This window comes from Carassius gibelio, chromosome A1 (genome assembly GCF_023724105.1).
Source record: "Carassius gibelio isolate Cgi1373 ecotype wild population from Czech Republic chromosome A1, carGib1.2-hapl.c, whole genome shotgun sequence".
NCBI lineage: Eukaryota > Metazoa > Chordata > Actinopteri > Cypriniformes > Cyprinidae > Carassius > Carassius gibelio.
Genome location: NC_068371.1, coordinates 17416224 through 17441953, shown reverse-complemented (window position 1 = coordinate 17441953; position 25730 = coordinate 17416224). Strand labels below are relative to the sequence as shown.

Genomic DNA, 25730 nt, shown 5'->3' with positions numbered 1-25730 from the left:
TGATTGGATATCAGATAATTATATTCGAAAGTGACACAAATTTAATGTGAAAATGTGCTGTTTATATGCATGCAACAAGATTTGCAGTGGAATAAAAAGGTTGACTGTGTAAATGTGTCCTATTAAACATCAGATGAGTGCATGCTCATGAACTAAATTTAGAAATGAAAGTGTTTCCTAATATGACGGTGGTGTGAATGAAGGACTGGAAACAATAGCGAGTTATACAATTTAATGAAAATAAATAAACAAACAGAAATGAGACAATGATGCTGGGAAGACGACAATCCAAGATGGTGGTGAGGTGGTGAGGAATCCGGATGATGGTGGTGAGAAGGCAGCAGGAGAGGATGGCACAGGAACTGCGGGGAATAGAGCCGAAGGTAAGTCTTTGTGGCAGAGTGAAAGTGCGATCTCACGATCTCACAAACACAAGACGTGAGACAAGCCAATATATAGGGAATGAGTAATGAGTGACAGCTGCTGCTGATGACAATTAACGGAGATGCCCACAAACTAATCAGTGCAGACGCGAAAAACACAGACTTCACCACAAAGTGCAAACACCCAGAGATCACGGTTTACCAACCGTGACAGTACCCCCCCCCTCTAAGAACTCCTCTTGGAGTTCCCAGAAGGGCCTACCTGCTGATTGTATTCATCAATAAGGGAGTGATCCAATATGTCCCTAGCAGGTACCCAACTCCTCTCCTCCGGAGGACCGTAACCTTCCCAGTCCACCAGCTACTGGAATCCTCGTCCCCTCCGTCTCGAGTCCAGAATACGATTAATCGAACAAGTCGGTTCCCCATCTACGAGACGCAGCGGCGGGGGAACCGGAGTAGGCGGATTAATACGTGCATAAAACACGGGTTTAATTTTGGACACATGAAAGGTGGAGTGTATCCCCCTATACGCTAGAGGTAGTTTGAGGCTTGGCCTTAGTGCGCTCCCTCATGCAGAGCAGAGTCTCGCGGGCTCTGGTCCAGGTGCAGTGGCACCTCTGGACAAACGCGTGAGCGGAGGGGACTGCAACTTCAGATTCCAAACTGGGAAAAACTTGTGGCTGGTAACCTAAACTGCACTGAAACGGAGAAAGCCCCGTAGCTGACACTGGCAATGAATTGTGGGCGTACTCCACCATAGAGAGTTGTTGACTCCAGGAAGAAGGATTCTTGAGCCCCTTTCACACTGCCATTCCGGCAAATACAGAGGTAAAGTGTTCCTGTAATTGTTCCCTGGTCACTAGATTTGGCACTTTCACACTGCCAGTGATGACCCGGTATATGTGCGTGCTTTCACACACAACCCTTGAAGATCCCGTAACGACACGTGACATCAACGCGTGACGTGTAATGTACGAGTCGACAACGCTTGGCACGTTATACTTTAACTGAAGCAAGCAAACAATCTCGGCGTCAGCGCGGAAAGTGAGGAACTAACTGATCTCTGCTTCATTACAGTTTGCACATATGTTTTCGTCGCGAATGTTGATCTTCCTTCAAAACAGCCGGTAAAAGAGTCGCGCGATAACGCGCGTCATCACTTTGATACGGAATTAGATCTGGCTTTTGTTCACACAGCGCTCGTTCCGGATCGATTACCGCAATGTTACTATGTCCCCGACCCGGGTTCAGTTCGGTAATCAATTCCGGGACGTGGTTGCTTCCACACAGAAGGCGACCAGGCAATGTTACGGGAATATTGCGGGTCCGACGTGCAGTGTGAAAGGGGCTTAGGAGACCAAACATCGCAACGTCCTCTCTAAATCTTGGTTGGCTCGCTCAGATTGTCCGTTACTTTGCGGATGATAGCCCAAAGACAAGCTAACTGACGCTCCTAGCAATTTACAAAACTCTTTCCAAAATTTGGATATGAATTGAGATCCCCTGTCAGAAACCACGTCTACCGGGAGGCCATGAAGCCGAAAGATGTGATCTAGGACAGTAACCTCTGTCTCCTTGGCTGTAGGTAATTTGGGCAAGGGAAATAAATGTGCAGCCTTCGAGAATCGGTCCACTACGGTCAAAACGACCGTCATGCCATTAGAGATGCCATTTAACAAAAACTAGTGCGATGTGGGACCAGGGTATCAAAGGGACAGACAGCGGTTGAAGAAGCCCATAAGGAGGCTGGTTAGATGACTTACCACTGGCGCAAACTGAACAAGCCAAAACAAATTTGTGGACGTCACGAGCCATACGTGGCCACCAGAATCGTTGTTTAACCAACCAATTAGTTCTACTTATCCCTGGGTGACAAGCTACATTAGAACAATGACCCCACTGGACAACCTCGGACCTTAACTCCTCCGGCACAAATAAACGGTTCAGTGGACAACTGGACGGAGGCATTACCCCTTGTCTTGACCTTCGACTCGACCTCCCATACAAGTGCTGAGACCACTAAACTCTCAAGTTCGACTGGCATGCGGCCGCCAGGGTACGGAATTCGATTGAGTAATCCGTGACAGATGACGTGCCTTGGCAAAGGTCTGAGAGCTGGTGAGCAGCCTCCCTGCCAGCCGCGGCTCGATCGAATACCCTCCTCATCTCCTCCGAGAGGGCGTGGAATGAGGCACAACACAGATGTTGAATTTCCCACACCGCCGTCCCCCATAGGGTGGCCTTGCCCGACAGTAACGTGAGCGTAAACGGCACTTTGGATTCCTCGGTGGCGAAGGTGCGGGGCTGCAAAGCGAAATGCATAGAACATTTATTCACGAAAGTTCTGCAAAAGGCTGGCTCACTGGAGTAGCTTTCAGGCGCCGGAAGTCGCGGCTCTGGCCGGAAGTGATCCTGAGGCATCTCCCGGGGGATGGGCAGCGCAGCCGCGTCCCACAAATGGGCGCAGTGGAAAAGGTGAGCTGATGGATCTGCTGGGTGAGCTCGGACACCTGTGCCACCAGCGCATGGATAGCGCGTCCGGTGTTCGAGATGCTCTCCTGCTGCTGATCCATTCGTTTCACACTGTGGTGCATAAAGTCCGTGAGGGTGTTGGTGCTCGCTACTTCCATATCGGTGAGATCGTTCTATGACGGTGGGGTTAATGAAGGACTGGAAACAATAGCGAGTTATACAATTTAATGAAAATAAATAAACAAAAAGAAATGAGACAATGATGCTGGGAAGACGACAATCCAAGATGGTGGTGAGGTGGTGAGGAATCCGGATGATGGTGGTGAGAAGGCAGCAGGAGAGGATGGCAAAGGAACTGCGGGGAATAGAGCCGAAGGTAAGTCTTTGTGGCAGAGTGAAAGTGCAGAGAGTGGATGAGGTTCCGGGAAAACACAAACATCCAACACAGACAACACTGAAGCCAACAAACAGGGGAAGCGACATTAAACAATGATCTCACAAACACAAGACGTGAGACAAGACAATATAAAGGGAATGAGTAATGAGTGACAGCTGCTGCTGATGACAATTAACAGATACGCCCACAAACTAATCAGTGCAGACGCGAAACACACAGACTTCACTACAAAGTGCAAACACCCAGAGATCACGGTTTACCAACCGTGACACCTAAACACACACAAAAAAAAACAATATATATATATATATATATATAGATAGATATAGATATATAGATATATATAGATATGTATATGTATCCTGACTTATCCATTAAAGTAAAATTTTTCATGTGTGCTGAGCAGATTTGCAATGCATTTTAACCCTGTAAAGGGATTCGGTTGTGTGAAGTTCCTTCCTGCTTCAAACACTCCACCATCATCCCCGTTCCAAGAAACCCAAGATAACATGACTTAATGATTACAGACCTGTGGCTCTGACATCTAAAGTCATTAAGTAGTTTAAAAAACTGGTTCTTGGTTATCTGAAGGACATCGCTGGACCCTTACTGGACCCCCTGCAGTTTGTTTACAGAGCAGACAGGTCTGTGGATGATGCAGTCAACATGGGACTGCACTTCATCCTGCAACATCTGGACAAAACAGGGACTTATGTGAGGATCCTGTTTGTGGACTTTAGTTCAGCTTTCAACATCCATCATCTCAACAGCCCTCCAGACCAAACTGACCCAGATCTCTGTTCCTAGCTCTATCTGTCAGTGGATCACCAGCTTTCTGATAGATAGGCAACAGCTTGTGAGACTGGGGAAATTCATGTCAAACAGCTGCTCCACCAACACTGGTGCCCCTCAGGGATGTGTTCTCTCCCCTCTGCTCTTCTCCCTTCTACACCAACAACTGCACATCTAAGGACCTCTCTGTCAAGCTCCTGAAGTTTGCAGACAACACTAAAGTCATCAGTCTCATTCAGGATGGTGACGAGTCTGCTTACAGACATGAGATTGACAAGCTGGCTGTCTGGTGCAGTCTTAACAACCTGGAGCTGAACACGCTCAAAACAGTGAAGATGATAGTGGACTTCAGATGAAACCCCCCTGCACTCCCCCCACTCACCATCATGACCAGCACTGTGTCTGCAGTGGAAACTGCACACATCCAAATTACCCCATCTTTGAACTTTTGCCATCTGGCCAGCGCTTCAGAGCCACAAATACCAGGACATTCAGCACAAGAACAGTTTCTTCCCCCAGGCAATCTACCTCATTAACAGTTAAATGTTCCCCACTTATGTAATAAAAATGTGCAATATCCTTATATTTATTTGTTATCCCTCCATCCTAGTACATCCCTGCATCTTACTCAATTCTATTCTAATATAATCTATAGCACAACTGTTTATAAAGTTTATTTATTTGCAGTTTTTTTCTGTGTGTTTTTGTCTCTGTTCACTGGAAGCTTATGTCACTAAAACAAATTCCTTGCATGTGCAAGCATACTTGGCAATAAAGCTCTTTCTGATTCTGATTCTAAAGTCTGATATATCAAATAACTTATAAAAATCTAGTTTATTGAATATATATGAATGATATGTAAAAAAAAAAGTCTAAAAGGAAAAAAGGTAATTTTCTGAATATTTTGATTTTTTTTGTACCCTCAGATTTTCAAATAGTTGTATCTTGGCCAAATATTGTCCTGTTCTAACAATCATAAGGCTATGGGTCATAAAGTGAGAATATGTAGCAAAATTATGGTGCAGAAGCTTATATTTATATGAGGAAATTATAATGCTTGTAATGTAAATCATTTAGATTGTATAACAGTAAAGCAGACTACTTACCATACATACAATGATATAAATATTGGTCATCACTCTATATCTACAAAAATAATGATATTTAAATGCTTAGTTTTACAATCAAAATATATAAAGCAATGCAATACAATGATGATTGAGAGATGAACAAATAAACTTTCCTCAAAGCCTGATGATCACATCTGAACATGACTATTGATCATCATCAAAATCCATGAGTGAAATATTCATTTGACAGTGTAAATGTGGCCTATCAGACACAAGGTAGTTGTTTAGGATAAAAGTGCCTGCTTGTTGCATGTTGTGGCTAAATTACATTTAGTAATTTTATCCAAAGCGACAATTGGGAAATACATAAAGGGATTATTCTTAAAGAGGCAAACAGACACAGAAAGTGCTTGTAATACAATAAGTTTTAGGCATTGTTCAAATAAGTACAAGCTAGAAAGAGAAGGAATACCTAGAGAAAGACAAGTTTTTTTTCTTCTAAATTTAGAGTTAAGTCAAGTAGCATCAAAAGAGATGAATTTTCAGTTTTTGCTAGAAAATACATCTTAGAATCTTAGACTTCAGGAGGTAGTGTAGATTTGAGGTAGTGAGTGGAAATAATAAATACAAATGTTCCTTTATAATTCCATACAACAGTAGAATACGTATCTAGTTACATGACCAATTTCTTCAGCAGATTTGTCACTGCATTTTTAGCATTAACTCTGTCTTCTCAGAGCAACACACACAAACATGCACACACACCCCTGGTGGTTTACCACAGGGCGTAGTCAGTGCCGTTTTGACTAAAGTAAAAACATCAAATAGACGGTTACATTGCCCCCATTACACAGTGCCCTGCGTGTGTCTGTAAACTCCCTTCACTAGGACATTTGCATGTGGCTGATGCTTATGTGACAAAGCATTGTTTGTCTAATCATGCTTTGTATATGCGTCAAAGCATGCTCATGTTCAGAAGTTCAGAAGTTTATCCATGCAGACATCAGTCCTTTTCTCAAAGCACCACGCATTGCCTTTTGCATGCTGATACGCAGGATTGGAGAAATTCAATTAGCCCTGGTGCTATTTTAAAAGGGTCAGACACTAATACCTCCAGCCACAGCTAATGAAAGCAGTGTGGCAACAATAGTCCATTCTCAGCATCTTCCTCTTCACTGCTGACAAGACTGCCGCCTGAAGATGATGCATCCGGTGCGAATTAGGGAAACAGTTCAATAAGCTTTAGTCCAACAATTAGCATAGCAAAGCCCACATGATAGAGGCCCAACAGTTCTAGTCCAGATAAGAGCAGCTTCAGGGTCATTAAAACATCACTCTGGACTTCATGATCCTTCAGTAAGAGGCTCACGGACAAATCTGCACTTAAATGGACATACAGTATGACGTGAGATCTGTTTCATGGTTTTAAATTCACTCTTGTTCTCTCTTCACAAGCCAGATGAGATTTCACTGACTGGTAACAATGTAGATGAACTTTAAGTGGATTGCACATCATATTATCATTGCTCCCATGTTGTTTTATTTAGTGTTTAAGCATATTTTCAGTGAGCCTGTGAAATATGTACCATGAAATCTGATAAGGTTTAGATCTAGCACATACATTACCAAAGAATTTACCAGAGTAACTAGTATGCACTAAAATGTCAGAGTAATTTGTATTAAATGGGAAATTGGTGTGGTGTTATTCAAGAGAATGATTCTGCCACTGTGCAGATTTCACATTCATTACGATTTTACAGTAACAATAACTATGTTTTTTTTCATGCCATCGTTTTTAAACAATTAATATGAGGTTTCATTCATAACACATTTGGCCTTTCCCTCTATTCTGAATATTTGGTTACGCCTTGAGCAAGGATGACTCTTGTCCGAAACCATGCTTGTGTTATTTATAGTAACAAACTAGGGCAGAACTCAGAAGAGCAAAAGTCTCAGAATTGCGCAGAACCAAACAAGAAAGAAATGTTTACATTGAACTTAATTATAAATGTATAGTGTTCAATTACAGCGTACATAAGTGAGCAATATGGCATTTGAAAAAAAGAATGCAAGTTCGGTGCAAATTATAAAATATATAACTAAGGAATGTGGTTCAGGTTTTATTTATTTATTTATTTTTAGAAAAAAGGTATAAATTGGTGAACTGACAGACACTTATCTCATTCGAAGATTATTAATTCTGTTAGGATGACTAATTTGGGTAACATGTCACACAGCAATCAACGCGACGCGACGAAACTAGAAAGATTTTGACGGGACGCTTTCGCTGTAGTCAGAATGTAATGTGATAGTCTACGCCTACTCAATGATGTGCCAGCGCTGTCATCCAATCAGAACGAGAGAAGCTTTTTCCAGGCCCTTCCCCCTCGAGAAACTGTCGCGTTTGAGCTGTACGTTCGCGGCGCCCTGCACAGTCCGGTGAGTCACTGTCCACGCTGGAATACAGAGAGAAGGGAAGGAGAGAGTGGGGAATAGCGAACGGGAAAGAACTGGAGCTGCGAGAATGGCGGTCGAAGAGGAAGGTCTTCGGGTTTTCCAGAGTGTCAAAATAAAAATCGGTAAGTTCTGGTGCGCGAGCGTTTCTGCGCGAGACCGCTTTCCATATTATGACTGAAATCGCACCGTCGCGCTCTGCGCGCTCACTGTCCATTGTGAGAATCTGTGAACATTTATAATAGATAAAAATCACAAATTAATGCATAATATTGTCATTTAGTTGTCAGTGCAGATATGTATAAAGCATTTTTTTAATCATGTCACATGGTTACTAGTCTCATATGTGTTTGAATGACGCTTCGGTTTAGTTTGAATACAGTGAGCCTCGAATAGCTGCAAATCCAGATGCGTGAAAACACTGATATCTGTGCGTTCAGATCGTTATATTCGTGTTTTACACATATTTTAACTCACATAAGACACAGATTAGTGCACAGATGTGGTGGTCTCACTGCAGCTTTGGATGTTTAGAAGCAGCAGAGCATTTTTAGCCCAGGACTTAAAAACATTACGGCGGTTGTTGTTTTTTTTTTTTCTTTCTTTTTTCTCTCAGTTTGTTCTGCATATGAAATCATTTATACAGGCATTGCAACAAGTAGAACATGCTGATGAAATCATTCTTTCCGACTCACACAGAAATGCATGTGATTGTCTAACTGGTCAGAGAGACAGACAGACAGACATGTGTTCTGTTTTCTCAGTTTGACTGCTGGCATGTGGTTTGATAAACACTGGGAAGATGCTCTCTGTACCATTTGTCTCTTTCAATTTCTTTTTGACTGTGCATGACATTTAAAATTGAACATTTGTGTTGTGAAGCCTCTCTCTCTCTCTCTCTCTCTCTCTCTCTCTCTCGGTGTGTGTGTGTGTGTGTGCATGTATGTGATGTTGTTGTTCTGTTTCTCATGCAAAAGGTGAATGCGTGTTTGCTGCTGTCATTGAGTTGTTATTTGACTCAGATTAAAGCAGAACACACAGACAGACAGTCCCACAGGTCTAATCTAATCTCTGTACGGCACAGTAAACGCACTCCGGCTGCAGGAGCTTGCGTCGCCTGGGCACGTGTTTGGCTGTGAGCGTCAGGCTCTTCATTTTCATATGTACCACAGTACAGCTGGAAAGGTTTATATGAGGTCAAGTAACTGCATTTAAATATCACTCACTTTGGGTTGTACTAGGACTGGTACTTTGCACATTGACAATAAAGTTAAATGTAATCTAATCTAAAACTTTAAGCCTTAATGTATAATGCATCATAAAAGTTTTTTAGTGCATTAATTATGCCTTGTAACACGCCTCATAATGAGCACATGAATAACTGTAACCAAACCTTATCTATTCATAGTTACGCCTTTAGAAAGTATTATGCATTAAAACACATGACAAACAACAAATTTCCGATGTTAACAAGGAATCTGTAAATATTATGATGCATTCTCACTCTGGTTACACTTTTTTGTAAAAAGATATAATGCATTACAACATAATGCTTTATTAAAATAAAAAGGCTTCAAGTAAAGTGTGACCTCATTTTCACTCAGAAATGGCTTGTAAATTAGTATATCAGTAACACAATGAACTAAATGTGAAATTTTGAAATAGAAAAGCTGAAATAGTATGTTATTTTAAAACTGTAAGACAAACATCAGTTCTTGAACAAAATGTGTTAGAATCACTGATCCTACCAGGGTTATTGTAGTTAACTAAAACTAAAAGCATTAAAAATGTTTTACTTAAAATACAGTTTAAAGGAATACTGCAAGCCAAAAATTTTTGTCATTAACCCTTTGGAGTTGATTAACACGTATACGCGTTATGAGGCATTTTCTCCAGATAACCCTGAAAAGAACTTAAATTACACTTTCAGTTTTGATCGTACAGATAAGAGCAATACATTAATCGTATCTGTAAAGGGTGCACTTTTTTTGTTATGCAGACATAATAACAACCAAACTTTGTGCATTTATAAAATAAAGATAACAAACAAGGTGTGCTGTCTGCAGCCTTTATCTGCGGTGATCTTCATTTAGAAACGCGTCATTAAAATGAACTGTAACTCAGTGAATACTCAACGAAAAGACATGAAATGCGCGGCTTGAATACGCCTACGCAACAGGAGACAATGCAGTGAGACTGTTCTTCAAGTTTTTTTGTTTTTGACTGTTTGCTTTGCGATGAGTGGAATAAGACATAATTCACCCCAAAAAGATGTGATGTGGATTACCTCAGGATTTGAGAAATGGATTTCCTCAGAAAAAAAAGAGTGAAGCACTTTATTCAGCAGAGATCATAAACGGGAGTAAGTCTTTTTTTTTATGTATACTTGTACTAGTTTCCACATAACGTGTAAACATTTTATTAGTTAGACTTTTTCAAACTATTTTTCCTGACTAAATGTATAATCAAGTGAAACATTATGAAGTTTCAATAACAATATACAATACTATACCATTCAAAAGCTTGATGTGAATAATATAAATGTAACAAATAAATGTCAATGTAAGAAATGTAACAAACAATGCTGTTCTTTCAATTTATCCAAAAAAACCTGAAAAAAATAATCTAGCTCTTTTCAACATTAATAATAGTAATAATGATAATAATAACAATATTTTTGATTTGTTTTTTTGTCGAAAATCTGATTGTTAAAAGGATTTCTGAAGGATTGTGTGACTGGAGTATTAATGCAAAAAATTCAGCTTTGAAAGTCAGCTTTGATTGTTCCTAATAAACTGTTTAACTGCACTCGCAAGTGGATATTACATTATTTTGTGGGATAATTAAATATTAATATACATTTATTTTGTCCCTACATTCTTTTTTGTAACTCCTACCCCTCTCAGTGACAAACCTGACTGAATGGCTCATTATGCAGCTCATTATGCAGGGCTTTGTCTCCTCAGGTGTAAATCACAATGATATTCATGATAGTTGATTCCTACTCGCATTACTTTTACAAACAAAATGTGTCTTAGAAAATGTAAATCAATAAATAGTTTTCTGTGAGTGAGTAAACAAGATAATTTAGAAAGAAAAATTCTAGGCTACAAGCTCCACTTCTCAAAAATCCCGGGAACCAATGTTCTGTATGTGTTTTATGGGCTTTTTCAAGTGATTTAACATTTTTAGTTTTTCACTAACCATGCATAAACATTGTTTTCTCAAAAACACAATCATGTACATACAGTACATGCTGCTCACATAGTATTATAGCCCAGCTTGGGCTGATTACAGTGAGATTAGACTTTAGCCATTTAGATGTTTATAAGCAACTGAAGAAGGCACAAATGTCAGGGCATGACAAAACTTCTCCAGGACAATTTAAGAAATTTTGGAAGTACGAGGCTTGTGACTGTCCCATAGACTTCCAAGTACAATGGATTGTCAAGTTCCAGAAAAATATGAAAGACATTGACAGAATAGTCCATCTGCCATCAGTGGTTCAACCGTATGGGATGAGAATACTTTTTAGTGATTAATGACAAAATGTTCATTTTGGGGTGGAGTAACCCTAATGGTATTACATTGTACTTTGATAGATATGAGTAGAATAAATCAATTTATGCTTGATTTATGATTGCAAGTGTTGTTTGCTAACATCTTCATGTCCCTGTGTGGCAGTTTGTTATTTTTAACCCGATTGCTACACCAGCATTTGACAGCATTGCGCATGTTTTGGAGAAGTAGACACAGTCCCGTCTTGGTTCAATGCTCCACAACACACACCTTCAAACAACAGAGGAAACCAGTGTATTCTCTGAGTGAAATCTCGTCTGTGGTAGATGTTATCGGCCGTCACACCCTGCTTTACAGAAAGTCTCATGTCCAGTTGGTTGGCCATATGTACAGTAATGTCTCGCTCTGCTAGTCAACTGTTGCACTGTTAAAGGGATAGTTCACCCAAAAATGAAAATGTTATGTTTATCTGCTTACCCTAAGGGTATCCAAGATGTAGGTGACTTTGTTTCTTCAGTAGAACACAAACCGAGATTTTTAACTGAAACCATTGTAGTCTGTCAGTCCTATAATGTAAGCGCATGGGAATCACGGCTTAGAGAGTCCAAAAACATACCCAAACAAAACCAAATTAAACCATGCGGCTCGTGATAATACATTGATGTGTAAAGACACAGAATGATGGGTCTGTGCAAGAAACTGAATAGTATTTATATAGTTTTTTTAACCTCTGATATTCATCACAATGTCTTAACTGTCCTGAGCGTGTTTGCCTTTTCTTCTTCAGCCTGCACTTGAGGTGTCTTCTTTTTTCTTCTTTCTTGCTTTACGGCAGATTGCAGACTTATAAGTGCATTACCGCCACCTATCTCTCAATTAACCATTGACACTGTATCTACAGTCTCAATTGGGAGTGTCATTGATCCATTTGAGAGATAGGTGATGGTAATGCATTGTCTCGGATCAGTCTCACTTCTTTCCAATTTCGAGACGATCCGTTTTGTTACCAGCAGCACAGGCAATAATGTCATGTCAGCCACGCATTCTCACTCTCTTTTTTCCACGACCACTTCTCCCTCACACACGTCTAATTTTAGTCATTTCCGAAGGTTTCACTCTTACACAAAAGTGTTCGCACCACAACTAATCTATATTATTATTAGTTATTATATGTATATTATATATATATATTATATACTATTATTAGTTGAGCGCACAAACCGCACTCAGTCTCAAACAGCTTGTGAGCAACAAAAACCAAAATGAGTGTCTAACTGCGCTAAAATGTTCAAATATATACTTAAAAAAACTTACTTAACCTGAAAAACTAAGTTTCATAGCTCTCTTTATTCTTTTGCATTTATTTGTGCTTTTGTTTGCATTTTTTTATTTGTTCTTATTTTATTACTGCCTATTGTGACGAGTCAGCTGCCTCCTCCCTGATTGTCATCGGCACCCCGTCCTAAATCGCCGCCCTTTACCAGGCTCCCGACAGGAGTGGGTGTGTGAGAGGAGGGGTGCTGGACGAGTCAGGGGTGGCGGCGTGTGATTGGGCACACCTGAAGGAAGTGTAGCCTCATCACCGCCGCTGTTTAATATGTCTCTTCCCCGTGCATGCACACTGGTGTCCTCGTGGGTCCAGGAAGGGTGTGTTGAGGGACTCCTGCGCCACCAGAGACGTGAGCCACCGTACCCGCGATCCGCACCCGTTTACACGGCCGATGGGCCAGGATGCCAGGTCGTCCATCCCCTGTAAGCACCGCGGCCAACGAGCCGCCGCTCTTCATGCCCCAGACCGATGAAGGGATCGCGTGCGCCTGCCGGACTCTGCCCCTTACCTGGACCCTTCCTCCATGAACACTGCCCGACCTACACGAACCCCGCAGCACGACGAGGACACCAGATCCCCAGTTTATTTTGGACACTCTCCCCCTTTGACCACGTTTATTCCCTCACTTTGTTTTATTTTCTGTTAATAAAAGCCTCTAAGAGGCCTGACGCAATACCCACTGTGCCTGTTGTTGGCTCCTCCCGTGACACTATTTTTTTATTTTTATTTTTTTTAAAGGTGCAATAGGAGATCTTGGAAAATGTTAACATTAGCCTGATAGCACTGAAAGTGAACCTCACACCCTCCCTGCAATCGCTGTCCAAAGGCGCGCCCCCTGAATGCATTTATGCTCACAGACCAGAATACCAGAGACAACATTACTACAGTAGGCTACATCAGTGGTTCCCAATTCCAGTCCATGTTCTGAAGTTAAGTAAACCCCTGCTCAGGGAGTAGGGGGTAGGGTTGTGCCGTGTATCGTGTATCGACGATAGTCAGAGATATGTAAGCAGATCTATCTGTCTATAGTCAAGACGATATTAGGCTCATTCTCCTATTAATGTATTAAAAATAATAATAATAATTATAATTATAATTTGGCTATCAAACTGCCCAGCTATTTCACTTCAGCACCGCATTTCACGTACACACACACGCACACACACACACACACGCACATACGCACGTGCAAATGAGGAATAGAGCCTGTAGCCAGTGAAGAAGTCTCCATCCGCAAACAAACATACATCGTCTGCAGATATAAGGTATTTCTTTGCTCTTTAACAAGTAATCTGAATGATCATTATATGTGCAATATTTTAAATGAGCCCTCACTAACGGAGTTTCATGTTACAGTTATGTTAGAATGAGTCTCGTTCTTGTTTCTGTGGCGGTGCGTCGGTCTCGTCATGGGGCGCACGGTCCGGAGCGCTGTATGACTGATGCATCAGTTCAATTCAACTGTACTCCAAATATATGAACTTACCTGTTTTGAATACTTTATATTTACCATGTTCCTTTATGTCCAATATTAGTGTTAAACTGTTGGACTTCAAATTAACTCTACTATTGTTTTTTACCTTTAACTGATTTTAGAGAACAGTAAGACTGATAACTTCCGTGCGCAGATGCGGCAAATTTGTCACAGGACACGCGATATGACAGTTGCGTCCGACTATATATGAACTAATTGTTTTAAATACAGTATTTTTATATTTACCGTTAGTTTATCAGTATGTTTGAAAGTATATTTTTTCGATTATTGGTGATTCCATAGGCTCTCTCGCGCGCTATTGTGTATTGTCGATCTCACCGGCTGACGATATGACAATATGAAAAATGACCATATCGCCCAACACTCGTAGGGAGCAATGAACACTGTGTAGGGATCATATCAATCGGAACACAGATCATTCACGTAGCTCACTACTAACGTGTTGGTCGTCTGAATCGGGTGTGTTAACTAAGTGAGACATGCAAATGATGTATGTGAGGACTGGAATTGGGAACCCCTGGGCTACATCATGTGTCATCTTTATTTAACCTAAATCTGTAACTTTATATATATATATATATATATATATATATATATATATATATATATATATATATATATATAACTTAGTTATATAATAATAATAATCATACACATCATTTTATTTAATAATAACCCAATTTGAAGCAAAAACAGAATGTTCTGACAAGCTTTGTGAAATTATTCCACGTAAACTTTTCAGAAGACAGTCAGTTCCCCTCAGAAACACATTCATATAAACCCCCAAATCAATACTGAGGATTTTCTTCCAACAGTCTGTGCATTGTGAACAGTGAGTGATCTGCCTGCTACAGTATTTTTCTCCAGCGTCTCTGGCCTGTGTTAACGGACGTTAACAGATTTCATATTTTCACATAAATTACATTTTGGAAAATGATTGCATTGCAACACAGTTTGTGCAAATCCAGAACAGAGAGTTGCAATAAGGGAAAAAAATGTCAGGTTGCCGATCGTGTAAAGGCCAAAGTATATTTCGGGCCGACCGCACACTGTCAGCATTATGTTATTTTCATCATCAAGAGGGCTCGCGGACAGCCATGCACCCCATCGTACTGCGCATGTGTCGAGCTGATCTAACCGCACTCAGTTGTAGTTGAGTATACTTTTGAAAGCTGTGCGGACATAGGATGTATCTACCTATGATAAAACATTGTTAGATTATGAGATTTTCTGAGGGAGGCCCTTTGAGCTCATTTATGAAAACACATGGTTTATGATTGCTACTAGTGTAGTCACAGAAGACTGTCGAATTTCAGTATTCGCTACTGATACCAGAAAATCCACGGTTCTCTGTACCAATTTCGGTACCAAACAAAAGCAAAACACAAAAATATGCAAATTTAAAAAAACCACACTTTTTATCACTAAAAATAAAACCAATGGCATTCTTTATACTTATTTACAATTGTGTTTAAAGTTTTATAAGAAAGTAATATAATTATGAAAAACAGTAAACAAGTTTCACCCAAATTGAATTTGTCTTTTAATTAATAAAATTTAAACAAATTTTATTTTTTTGGTAAATAAATTAATTGTATTTTAATTTTAAAAATTAATTTGCCATTAAAATTAAAACATGGAAGAAATATTGTGTGATTTATTTCTTTTAAAAGTTGAATTTTTTCAACAGTAGTACCAGTACCACATACATTCTACTAAATAATAGTAATATTTTTAGCACAATGCCTTTATGTAAAAATGAACTTATTTTGACGGGTTTCCGTGAATTGAAATTGACACTGGTTTTACTCAAATTAAACATTAAAATGCTTTTTTAGTGACTCTAATGTTGTAGTTGTATGTAAGTGATGTTGTTTATGTATTTATGTCCTCATTGAGACGGAAGGGTAGGGGGAAGGGCTAAGGGGCAGAATTGGGATTGAGTCTAACAATCCATTCAAATTTAATTTGCTGATGTGTTTTATTCATATCAGATACACATAGTGTAAGTAATTATAAAGTTCACTCTATTCATCACGCAGTTCATCCTCCACTCATTACTTGTATTTTGGGAGAGATTGATGTATTCATGTGCTGTAAATCCGACTGACAGGACTCTCTGAACTGTAGCGCAAACAAATATGGCAGCACCCATCTTACATTACAGATCAAGATCATTTAGAAAGATTTAGAAGAAACAAAACACACTCATTTACACATATTTGTGAATTGGAATATCAGATTGTTCATGACATGGTCTGAAAGTTAAAAGTGATCCATCTGTCATACAGTGTTAATGTGGCCGCAGTGTGTCACGTGACAAGCCTGACACACCGCCATGGCAACAGTGAGGGGAAACATTCTAAAATAACAGTCGCCTTAAAAAATACTCACTCTGGGGGGACCGCTAGAATATTTTCAACTCACCACTGAAAAGGTTAAAAAATGAATGGCTTCAATTGAAGCCAAAACCATCAGTTAACAACCTTGTCGTTCACGGCAGATCTGTCTTTAACGGGTTATGAGTTATTGTTAAAAATCAGTTCCCTAAGATGAAAAAGAATGTGATTTGTACATCTGTTGTGCTGTATAACAACTGTTTGCAAGCATGTTTTCACACCCATCTGTCATTTGTCATTCACACTTTAGGAATTAAACTGATGACTGACTTACAGTGAAACTGACACAACACTAACCAAGTAAAGTTATTTACCACATGCACATACAGTATGTGTGCACACATAGACAGTAAAGTGATTTTTCTGCAAGTCAGGTCATGTTTAAATGCTCTTTGTTGAACTGGCATCCTTACATTCTGATGTCTCTCTTCACACAATGCATTATTGGTCTTGGTGGAATGCTTTTGTGAATAATGGTGTCACAGTTAGCAGACTGATATCAGGCTGATGTGTTGATGGAAGGAAGCAGAGGCTCGCCGCATGTTTGCATACATATATGGAGTTTCCTGATCCAGCTCGTGTCTAGAGGAAATGCTGTCGGGCCTTTAGGGGTCAGGAGCTTCTGGAAGAGGGAGCAACAAGGATACAGGAAACTGCTCCAGATCACTTCCTGATTTGGCTGAATGAGCTGCAGCTCTGCTTGTTTTTCCATATTCCTGGGAAGCAGTGGGATAATGCAAACCAGATGGACGTTCACTTTAAATGTCACATGAAGAATCAAGAATTTGTGTTACTATTTCTGAATTTGGATAACTGTTTCCTTCTTTCAGTCACATTTCAGATCAACAATATCTGGATTTACTCTCTCAATTCATGTTTATGATCTTATTGTAAAAGGATTTAGACCTGCATGATTAATATAATCATGCATGGAAATGCAACATGCACAAGTTGAAATTAGAAATAAGTTGAAATTAGAAGTCCTTAGTGAAATTGAAACTAAGGGTGCTTTCTTGTGTGAAAGCACCCTTAGTTTCAATTTCTATTGAAGCCAGAGTTCGGTTCGTTTGGATGATGTGAATGCTGTCTTTCAAACTCGGGTGCACATCCACGAAATGTACCTGAGTCCTCTTAAAAAGTGAGGTCTGGGGTATGGTTCATTTGAACTCCAGGACAGTACGCTGCTGATGTAAATGCAACTGTACCAAATTGTGGAAGTGAACCGCTATTAATGACGTATTATTTGCTAAAAATGTGTTTGTGTGTGTGTTTCACTAACTTTCCTGACCATGGTGACTGACGTGTTCCAAACAGAGAGCTGTATATCTCATTTCTGTTCCACTTCAGCATTCTTTAGATCAGTTGCAGTTCATCTGTAAGCCAGACGTGAGTCCCGTTATGTGCCCAAGCTTTGTAAACAAAACGGTTCCAAAACTTAAATATAAAAAAGTGCAGAGAGCAATGTAATGCATGCCGCCTTCTCCTGCGCTGCAGTTTAAGCAAAGGGGTAAACAGCTACTGGCTTTATGACGCAAACAAATCACTGTTCGGACCAAAATATAATAATAATATAAACACAGTCCAGCGGGGGCAGGGGGAGGGGGGAACAATTGAACTCTGGTTCGGACCAGGCAACTGAACCAAGTGTGAAAGCAACTTAAGGCAGACATAAGTTGACAGAGACATATTATTGTTATTACTTAAATATTGATATATTATCAAAATAATTTTTTTTTTTTGGTCCAAACTGTGCAGCTCTACAAACAAGTACAGCAAACTAGCTGTTTTTTTTCTTTTTTTAGTTGACATCAGGCCATGAATGCTATTAGTTAATGTTAACTAGTCAACTGTCTGTTTAGTTGTTGTCTTTAGGCTACCGTTGTAGATGCACCTTTCTGAACTCTTCACGCAGCTGTTTAATGCTGGTTAAAGGTGCTGTATGTAGGATTAACACAGAGTGGGTGAACTAGGGATTGCAGTCCAAATTCTAAATATCGGTGAGGGTTTTTTTCACCCGGCCCCGACTCCTCAAACTTGATGCACACACAGTTTGCCAGATTCACAACACCAACAGGAATGAGCGCACTTGACGAAGAATGTAATGAAATACTCTGTGTTTTCCATCAACTGGTCAGGGGTGTATTTATGAAGTGTTCTTCACTTCCACAAGCCCGTCTGGCAGCACGCCGACTGCGTCTCTAGCAGGGGTGTGACCTGACCTCTAATGACACACCACTCTTCCTCTTCAGTAATGTTTAACTCGGCTCATAGGAACACGTCACAGATGCTATTTATCTGCTAGAGGACAGATGACACAGATGATTCAGCTGCACAGATTGGACAATTTTCTGGAATACTGCTGAGAAATGTAGTGGTTTTGGAGTATTTGGGAAAACCATCAAAGCATAATGAGTTGAATGAATGAGGTGGTTTCCTATCTTTGTGTTGTGCTCACCTGATAACCGTGGACTGAACATTTACCAGTGTTTTCATGTAAACCTCAATACATGTTTCCTGTCTCCTTGGAATATCAGTGTATGTTGATGGTGGATTTCTGCATGTTTCCACCTGCCTTTGTACTCTTTCTGTCCGTTTCCACCTTCCGCACTCATTCAGGTGAGGAAATGTTCGCATTCGCTTCTCAGTGTACATGAGGGCAAACAGACGCACGTCCTTCAGAAGTTAACAGAGCAAATCCAATATAACTTTGTTACTGCATGGTTTATGGACCAGCAAAGTCATAATGGCAAGACTAGACTTTATTTTGCTAACACAGTAGGATGTGCAAAGGGAGTTCAAAAACAAAATAAATGAAAATAATAATATTGAATATAAAAGATAATGCTAACATTAAAGTGTTAATTGATTTTGCAATTACAGTATTTATTATCCTTTGTTAATGTTAATGAAAATATAGTCTTTCATTGTTAGTTCATGCAAGCTCACAGTGCAAGCATAACTTTTGATTTTAATAATGCTTTAGTAAATGTTGATTAATAAATGCTGCAGAAGTATTGTTCATTCTTATTTTGTTAACTAAAGTAGTTAAAGCTGCGGTAGGGAACTTTTGACGCTCTAGCGGTTAATAAACAGAACTGCTTGCGTCTTGCGGAAGAACATCGTAGCCGGAACTACTTCTCTCTGTTTATGTCTATGAAGAATCACAAAGGTACTGGGTTACTCCGCCGCGGTACCCCTGAAGCAATCTAAAATAGTCCGAATATAAACACTTATTATAGGTGCACCCTAGTGATTCAGGACAAACCAAAAACATGGTTTGGAAAATGGATTCACGGTGTTCTCGCTTATTATGTTCATTTTTCTACATTTTGAACACAAACAAAGTTACGGACCGCAGCTCTGATTGGTTGTTTCTTAACGGGAGCGATGGAGTTTCTGCAAATGGCAATAGGACACTGGGAGGAGCCAGAGGAGCTTAATTTTTTTCACAGATTATCTGTCTCATATTCTACTGTCAGGACATAATGACAGGTTTAATAAATATGTAAAAAATATTTTTTTACAAAAGTTCCCTACAGCAGCTTTAAAGAGCAGGTTTTTTGAAAAATATATCTTTTGCAGTTTATAACGTAGCTATCCTTAAATGAAAACAATCTGCTAAGATGTTAATCAAAAAAGTGCATGATAAACAAAGATAATGTCTCTCAAAAGAGAGAGTCATCATATTTTTTAATCTTTTGCCTGTTACGTCACTGGGTAACACATTTGCATAACACTACTTGCATAATAATTATATTATATAGGATGATCAAATGTTTTTTTATTAAATATTTCACATTTCAGCTGGTTTTTATTTCTGTCATGCTGGAAAGGTAGAGGTTAAATCTGTGTTTAAATGGTAGTTAATCTTTTAACTTCAGAAATATCATCTTCGCTGTATAATTTGATGCTGTCTCACCAATATAACTGTATTTTCTCAGTTAGGATGTTGTAGAATTAATTTAAATGTGTGTAATGACTGTCTGTCTCTATGCTGCACAGTCATTTATGTAGTAAAGTTGATGTAGGGGGGTCACTTGCAGCCGTTCACAGTGTTATTAAAATGTAGCAATTTTTACCCAGTGTTTCCCATTCATTAACTAGACTGTGGCCCGCCACAGTTTCACAATAAACCAAAGATATATTTAGACTTCTTTTTATAACATAAAAGGTCTTTAACATTAGGTGTTTCATGCCGTTGTTTGGCTAAGTATTCTTGGAATCAAGGACCACCCACAACAGTCTGACAAAATCCTCTGGGAAACACTGTTTATATATATATATATATATATATATATATATATATGCAGTGACTGATGTTAAATAGTCTTATATATAATGTTGTGTGCTGTCTGTGACGTCTCGGCTAAGGATACGGCTAGTGAATCGTTTGAGAATCATGTGTGAGTGTATTTTTCATTTACAGAATGACTCTGATGGTCTGATCCGCAGAAAACTAATTTACTGATAACATGTCAACCTTGAATGCATCCTAAATACATAAATGTGAGTGTAAAGTGTAAATCATTCCAGACAGCACCACCATCATCATCATCATCATCATCTTCAGGATGTTTTGGTTTCACTCTCAAGCCTTTAAAGGAAATACCATTTAAACTCTGCACCCACTTCCTGTTTTGATGCACCGGCTTGTTGACAGTTATTGGGTGTAGCATGCAATCTCTCTCCAGCAAGACTTTTGTTTGTTAAAATCACAGTGTTTGTGAAACCTGTTTGAACACAATCAGTACTTCTGTAGGTCCGTTTGAGCTTAATTGTGGAATAGAAATCATATAGTGCCTCTGTAAAATGAAAAAAAATGCTTAAAGTATTGAAAAATCCTTGAGCAAACCCCCATCTGCTCCCCGGGAGCCGCAGCAATATGGCTGCCCATTGCTCCGGATGTGTGTTCTCACGGTGCGTGTGCACTTGGATGAGTTAAATGCAGAGCACAGATTCCGAGTATGTGTTACTAACGTGACCACGTCACTTCACTTTCACTTTCACTTACAAAATGACAGGTGTAGATGTGTCAGTCTGTTTTATAACAATAATTCACACAAAGATGTACATTCTATTATTGTTTGATGTCAGTTTGTCATGTGTCTCGTAACTGAACATGTTGTGCAAATTTTGAATGTGGAAATATCGTGGTTTGATTATTTTGTGATGATTTTAGCTTGACAGCACCTGATCACTGTCTGTTGTCATTGTATGATAAATAGCAGCAAAATGAAAATGTCCTCACCGTCAGGTCATCCAGGATGTAGATGAGTGTCTTTCTTCATGAGATTTGGAGAAATATAGCATTGCATCACTTGCTCACCAATAGATTCTCTGCAGTGAATGGGTGCCGTCAGAATGATGGAAAAAGTCTGGTCTGGTCTAAATCAAGGGAAATACACACAGATCAAACGTTTACAAGCCAAAACCGTTCTAAACTAATATGTTGGTGGATTTAGATGTTAGAGGACTACAGGAGGTGGACTGGAGAAAGTGTTATAATGGATAATGGACTATTAATATTACTAGGCTAGTATTTATACTACTAGTGTTGTATCCTGAAGTGACAGTTTGAAGTTAACATCTCAGTGATGGATTTGATTCTTAAAAACACACAGCCTTCGGCTTCACAAGACATTAGTTGATGGACTGGAGTCATGTGGATTGCTTGTGGATTAACTTGATGTTTTTATCAGCAGTTTGGACTCTCATTCTGACGGCACCCATTCACTGCAGTGGATCTATTGGTGAGCAAGTGATGAAATGCTACATTTTTACAAATCTGATGAAGAAACAAAACAAATATTCTGGAGAGTCTGAGGGTGAGCACATTTTCAACAGATGTTGAAAATAGCATCTGTTTGTTATTTCTGGGACGCTATTAAAAGGATCAGAGCTTGTTGAATCTGTGGAACGTGGTTGTTGTTTTGTAGGTCCTCGTGTCCCACTAACGCTCATGTTTAGAGACATTAAACTACATCTTGGATGCAGTCAAAATTCCTTTCCTTCAATCTCATTTCCTGTTGTAGTTCTGAGTAGTGCTGGTCGTGCTCTCACACGCTGATCACACCAGCTCTGTCTGTCTTTATCTGTGTCTGTAGTGTTTCTGGGACTGTGTCTGTTTTTGGAGGCGTTTGGCCTTTAACTGTAAATGGTCAAAGTGAAGCACATGATCTCTGTGTGTGAGTGTGCACATGTATCTCACTGCAACCACAGAATCTGCACAAACTATTGCCTGGTTTACATGACACCTCAAGATATACCTGTTTAGGGATTCACAGACTTTTTCATCAGCCTTACTTCTTTGAGCTAAGATATTTTATTGGAGTCCCTATGAAATCGTAAGTTAATATTTCAATAATTGATCAGCACATGTACCTGATAGTGCTTTATTATCACTGATATACTATTATAGTTTTTGTTAATATTTTTAATTAGATTTAATTTTTATATTTTCCTTTTTCACATTAAAGTTTTAGTAATTTTGTTGTGTTTTTATAATTTGTACTACTTTTTGTTTTTTAAATGCATCTAGAGTTTTTTTTCGTTAATTTTAGTTTATTGTTAGTTATTTTAGTACATCAAGTTAAACTAAATGAGAATGAGAAATCTAGCTTTGACAACTAGCTGAAATAAAATAATATAATAATAAATTGTATTTTCTATAGCACCTTTAAAGGTTGCATCTCAAAGTGCTTTTAAAGACTAAAAGAAAACAAAAAGAAAACAAAATAAATGCATTCGTATATGCAATACGAATAAAAAAATTCTATCAAAACAATTATAAAAGCTATGGTAAATAAGTGAGTTTTAGGGGAAGAATTAAATACTTGCTTGTAAAGAATTAAATTTGCTTGTATATTTCAGAGGGCAGAGAGTTCTGTAGTTTTAGAAGATAAAGCCCTATCAGCCATAGATCTTAAAGAAGGTGGCAGAACAGGTAAAAGACCAGCTTGAGAGGGTGTATGACAGGGTTCCTCAATTAGTTTTAGCTGAGGGCCGAATTCTGCCAACAATACTAAGCCAAGGGCCACTGACCTATATATGTATATGATATATATGTTTTGCTGATATTATCGGCCGATATGAGCCTGATGAGCAATTAATATATACATAAATTATTATTATTACTATTATTATATTGTTGCTTTTGTTAAAATAATCAAAAGATGATCACAAAATAAATATTCAGTTTTTCCCCCTAGTAGTCTGTTTTATTCAAACAATTATGAACGTTTTTGCATTTAAATACAGAAGACCTTGCCTGTTGAAAATTGAAAACAAATGAAAAAATATCTATATATATATTTTTCTCAAAATGTAGCGTTCACACAGCAGCTTACAGTTGCGTTTAGAATACTGTGTGTATGAATGTGCAACGGTAGTCAAGTCCGTGTTCCTTATCAGCTACCACAGCAGCACTGACCAAAGTAAAATCAAAGATGGAGACATCCATAATAAAATAAAGTTTTATCACTTCTGACATGACATGAGTTCTTTCGTCAAATCTTCATTAATTGACAGAAGCTTTTATGTTTGAGTGGAGAGCGTTGCATATGAATAGTGTACAGAACATAAAACTGACGAGAGCAGCTCTGGTGGAAAACTGACGGGATCTAAAACTTTTAAGATGACATACAGCTTTTATCATATTTCATATTTATCATATATCATATTTCTCCATCACTGTAATTTACCGAACAAACACATGAAAACACATAACACATGGTAGACCCACGTCTAAAACAAGGCAGTTTTGAGTCCTGAAAATGTACAGGTGTGAGTTCAGTTACAAAATGCAGTTTCACACCCATAAATAACTGATCTGTGTGTGAACATAACTGTATTAACGACTCAAATTCAGGACTAATAACCGTATTCTGCTGCTGTGTGAAAAAAAAAGACAGGATAAATATTTGATATAATTTATTATGTAATCAAATTGGAATCAAAACTGCGAATCGCAATCAGAATAAGAATCAATCAAACTCAAACGATAATCCACCATATATTTCAGGTAAAAAAAAGTTTTATAAAACCCTGCTTAACAGTTCTCTGATGTAGATTAAATAGTCACATAATATACAGCTAAACATATAGCATATTGACTTTTTTGGTGTTTTATTTTGGTTGTTGTTTTGTTTCCAAATTATTATTATTATTATTATTTCACATTTAATTATTTAATTAAACAGCATTTAATTTAATGCATAATAATACATAAAATTTCATCAACTCAGGAGCCCTAGTTTTGGAAACCCTGTCTTATTTCATCCCCTTCAAATCACTGCCACTGCCAAAGGGAAAAATAAATCAACCTCTATAATTGATCAGTGGACTATTGATTATTTTCATTTCTGTATTTGTTTTCTAGCACATCTCACCACCATTTATCTCTCTGCAGGAGGTCTGTGTGATTTATTTGACCCATTTATCTGTTTTTCTCCCTCTGTCAGTATAATCATCTCACTTTCTCTCTCCTCTGTTTATTATTTCGTCTCTCTCTCTCTCTCTGGTGTCCTGACCTCATTTATCGGGATTTATATTTCACCACATACTCATTATACTGTTAGCTTTATTGTAGCAAAATCAAAAATAACTAAAGCAGAAATGTTTGTATACAGCGTGCAAGCGCACATGCTCGAGGTCTTCTTCTCCGTTTTAAATTCATCTCTATGGCAGAATTACAGTGCCACATACTGGTCTGGAGTATGTACTACATCGTTTTGTGTGTTCGCAGATATTTCTTGAGATGACGCCCTGTTTACAGATTTTCTTTTAGAACAAAGGAAAAAAAAGATTGGCTAGGGAAAGATCAGCAACAAGAAGATCATCATAAACACAAATGATTTCGAGCGCAGTTGTAGACGTGAGATTACTTGGGTCTTTTTGTAAGGAGAAACAGAAATCTGTTTGATCTCATCGCTGTCTAGGTGGAACAGCTGAGATGTTCCTGAGATCTCGTGTGATTTCTCTTTCCTAAAGCTGCAGCTGTAGACAGAGTCACCCATATGATGACGCTCTAAAGGAGAATATTTTCATCTCTCTGAAACACATTCAATTTCACACTCATTTACACTGTCTGCTGATCCCCGAAACAGGAAACAGTTCCTGCAGTGAGTCTGTCTACATGGCAGCAAGCATGCTTTCCCACACACACATCTGAGTTATTGTGTTTACTGATGTTTCATGTTTACAGTCTCAGAATTATCCAGTGGGAAACATGCTCAGATCTTCCAGGTCAGGGGCATCAAGTAAAGAATCATAGTGGAAACTGATCATATGGACAAAATCATAATATATTAAAAAAAATTTTTTTATTAAAACATTTAATAAATTGTTAAAAGGTAAATTATTCTCCATCCATATATGCAAATGAGGCAAGGCAAGGCAGGTTTATTTATAGAGCACAT

General features: G+C 38.7%; 1 protein-coding gene across 2 annotated transcripts in view; it reads left to right on the top strand.

Annotated features, from left to right (window-relative positions):
* Positions 1 to 7516: 7516 nt before the first annotated feature.
* Positions 7517 to 25730, top strand: part of rasa3 (RAS p21 protein activator 3) — a 57616-nt gene continuing 39402 nt past the window's right edge. The window contains exon 1 of one of the 2 annotated variants that reach the window (XM_052578483.1): positions 7517 to 7696. In XM_052578483.1, the coding sequence (XP_052434443.1) occupies positions 7642 to 7696 (55 nt within the window). In that variant the 5' untranslated portion in view covers positions 7517 to 7641. The remainder of the gene's footprint in view (positions 7697 to 25730) is intronic. The other variant, XM_052579315.1, reaches the window with a different exon arrangement.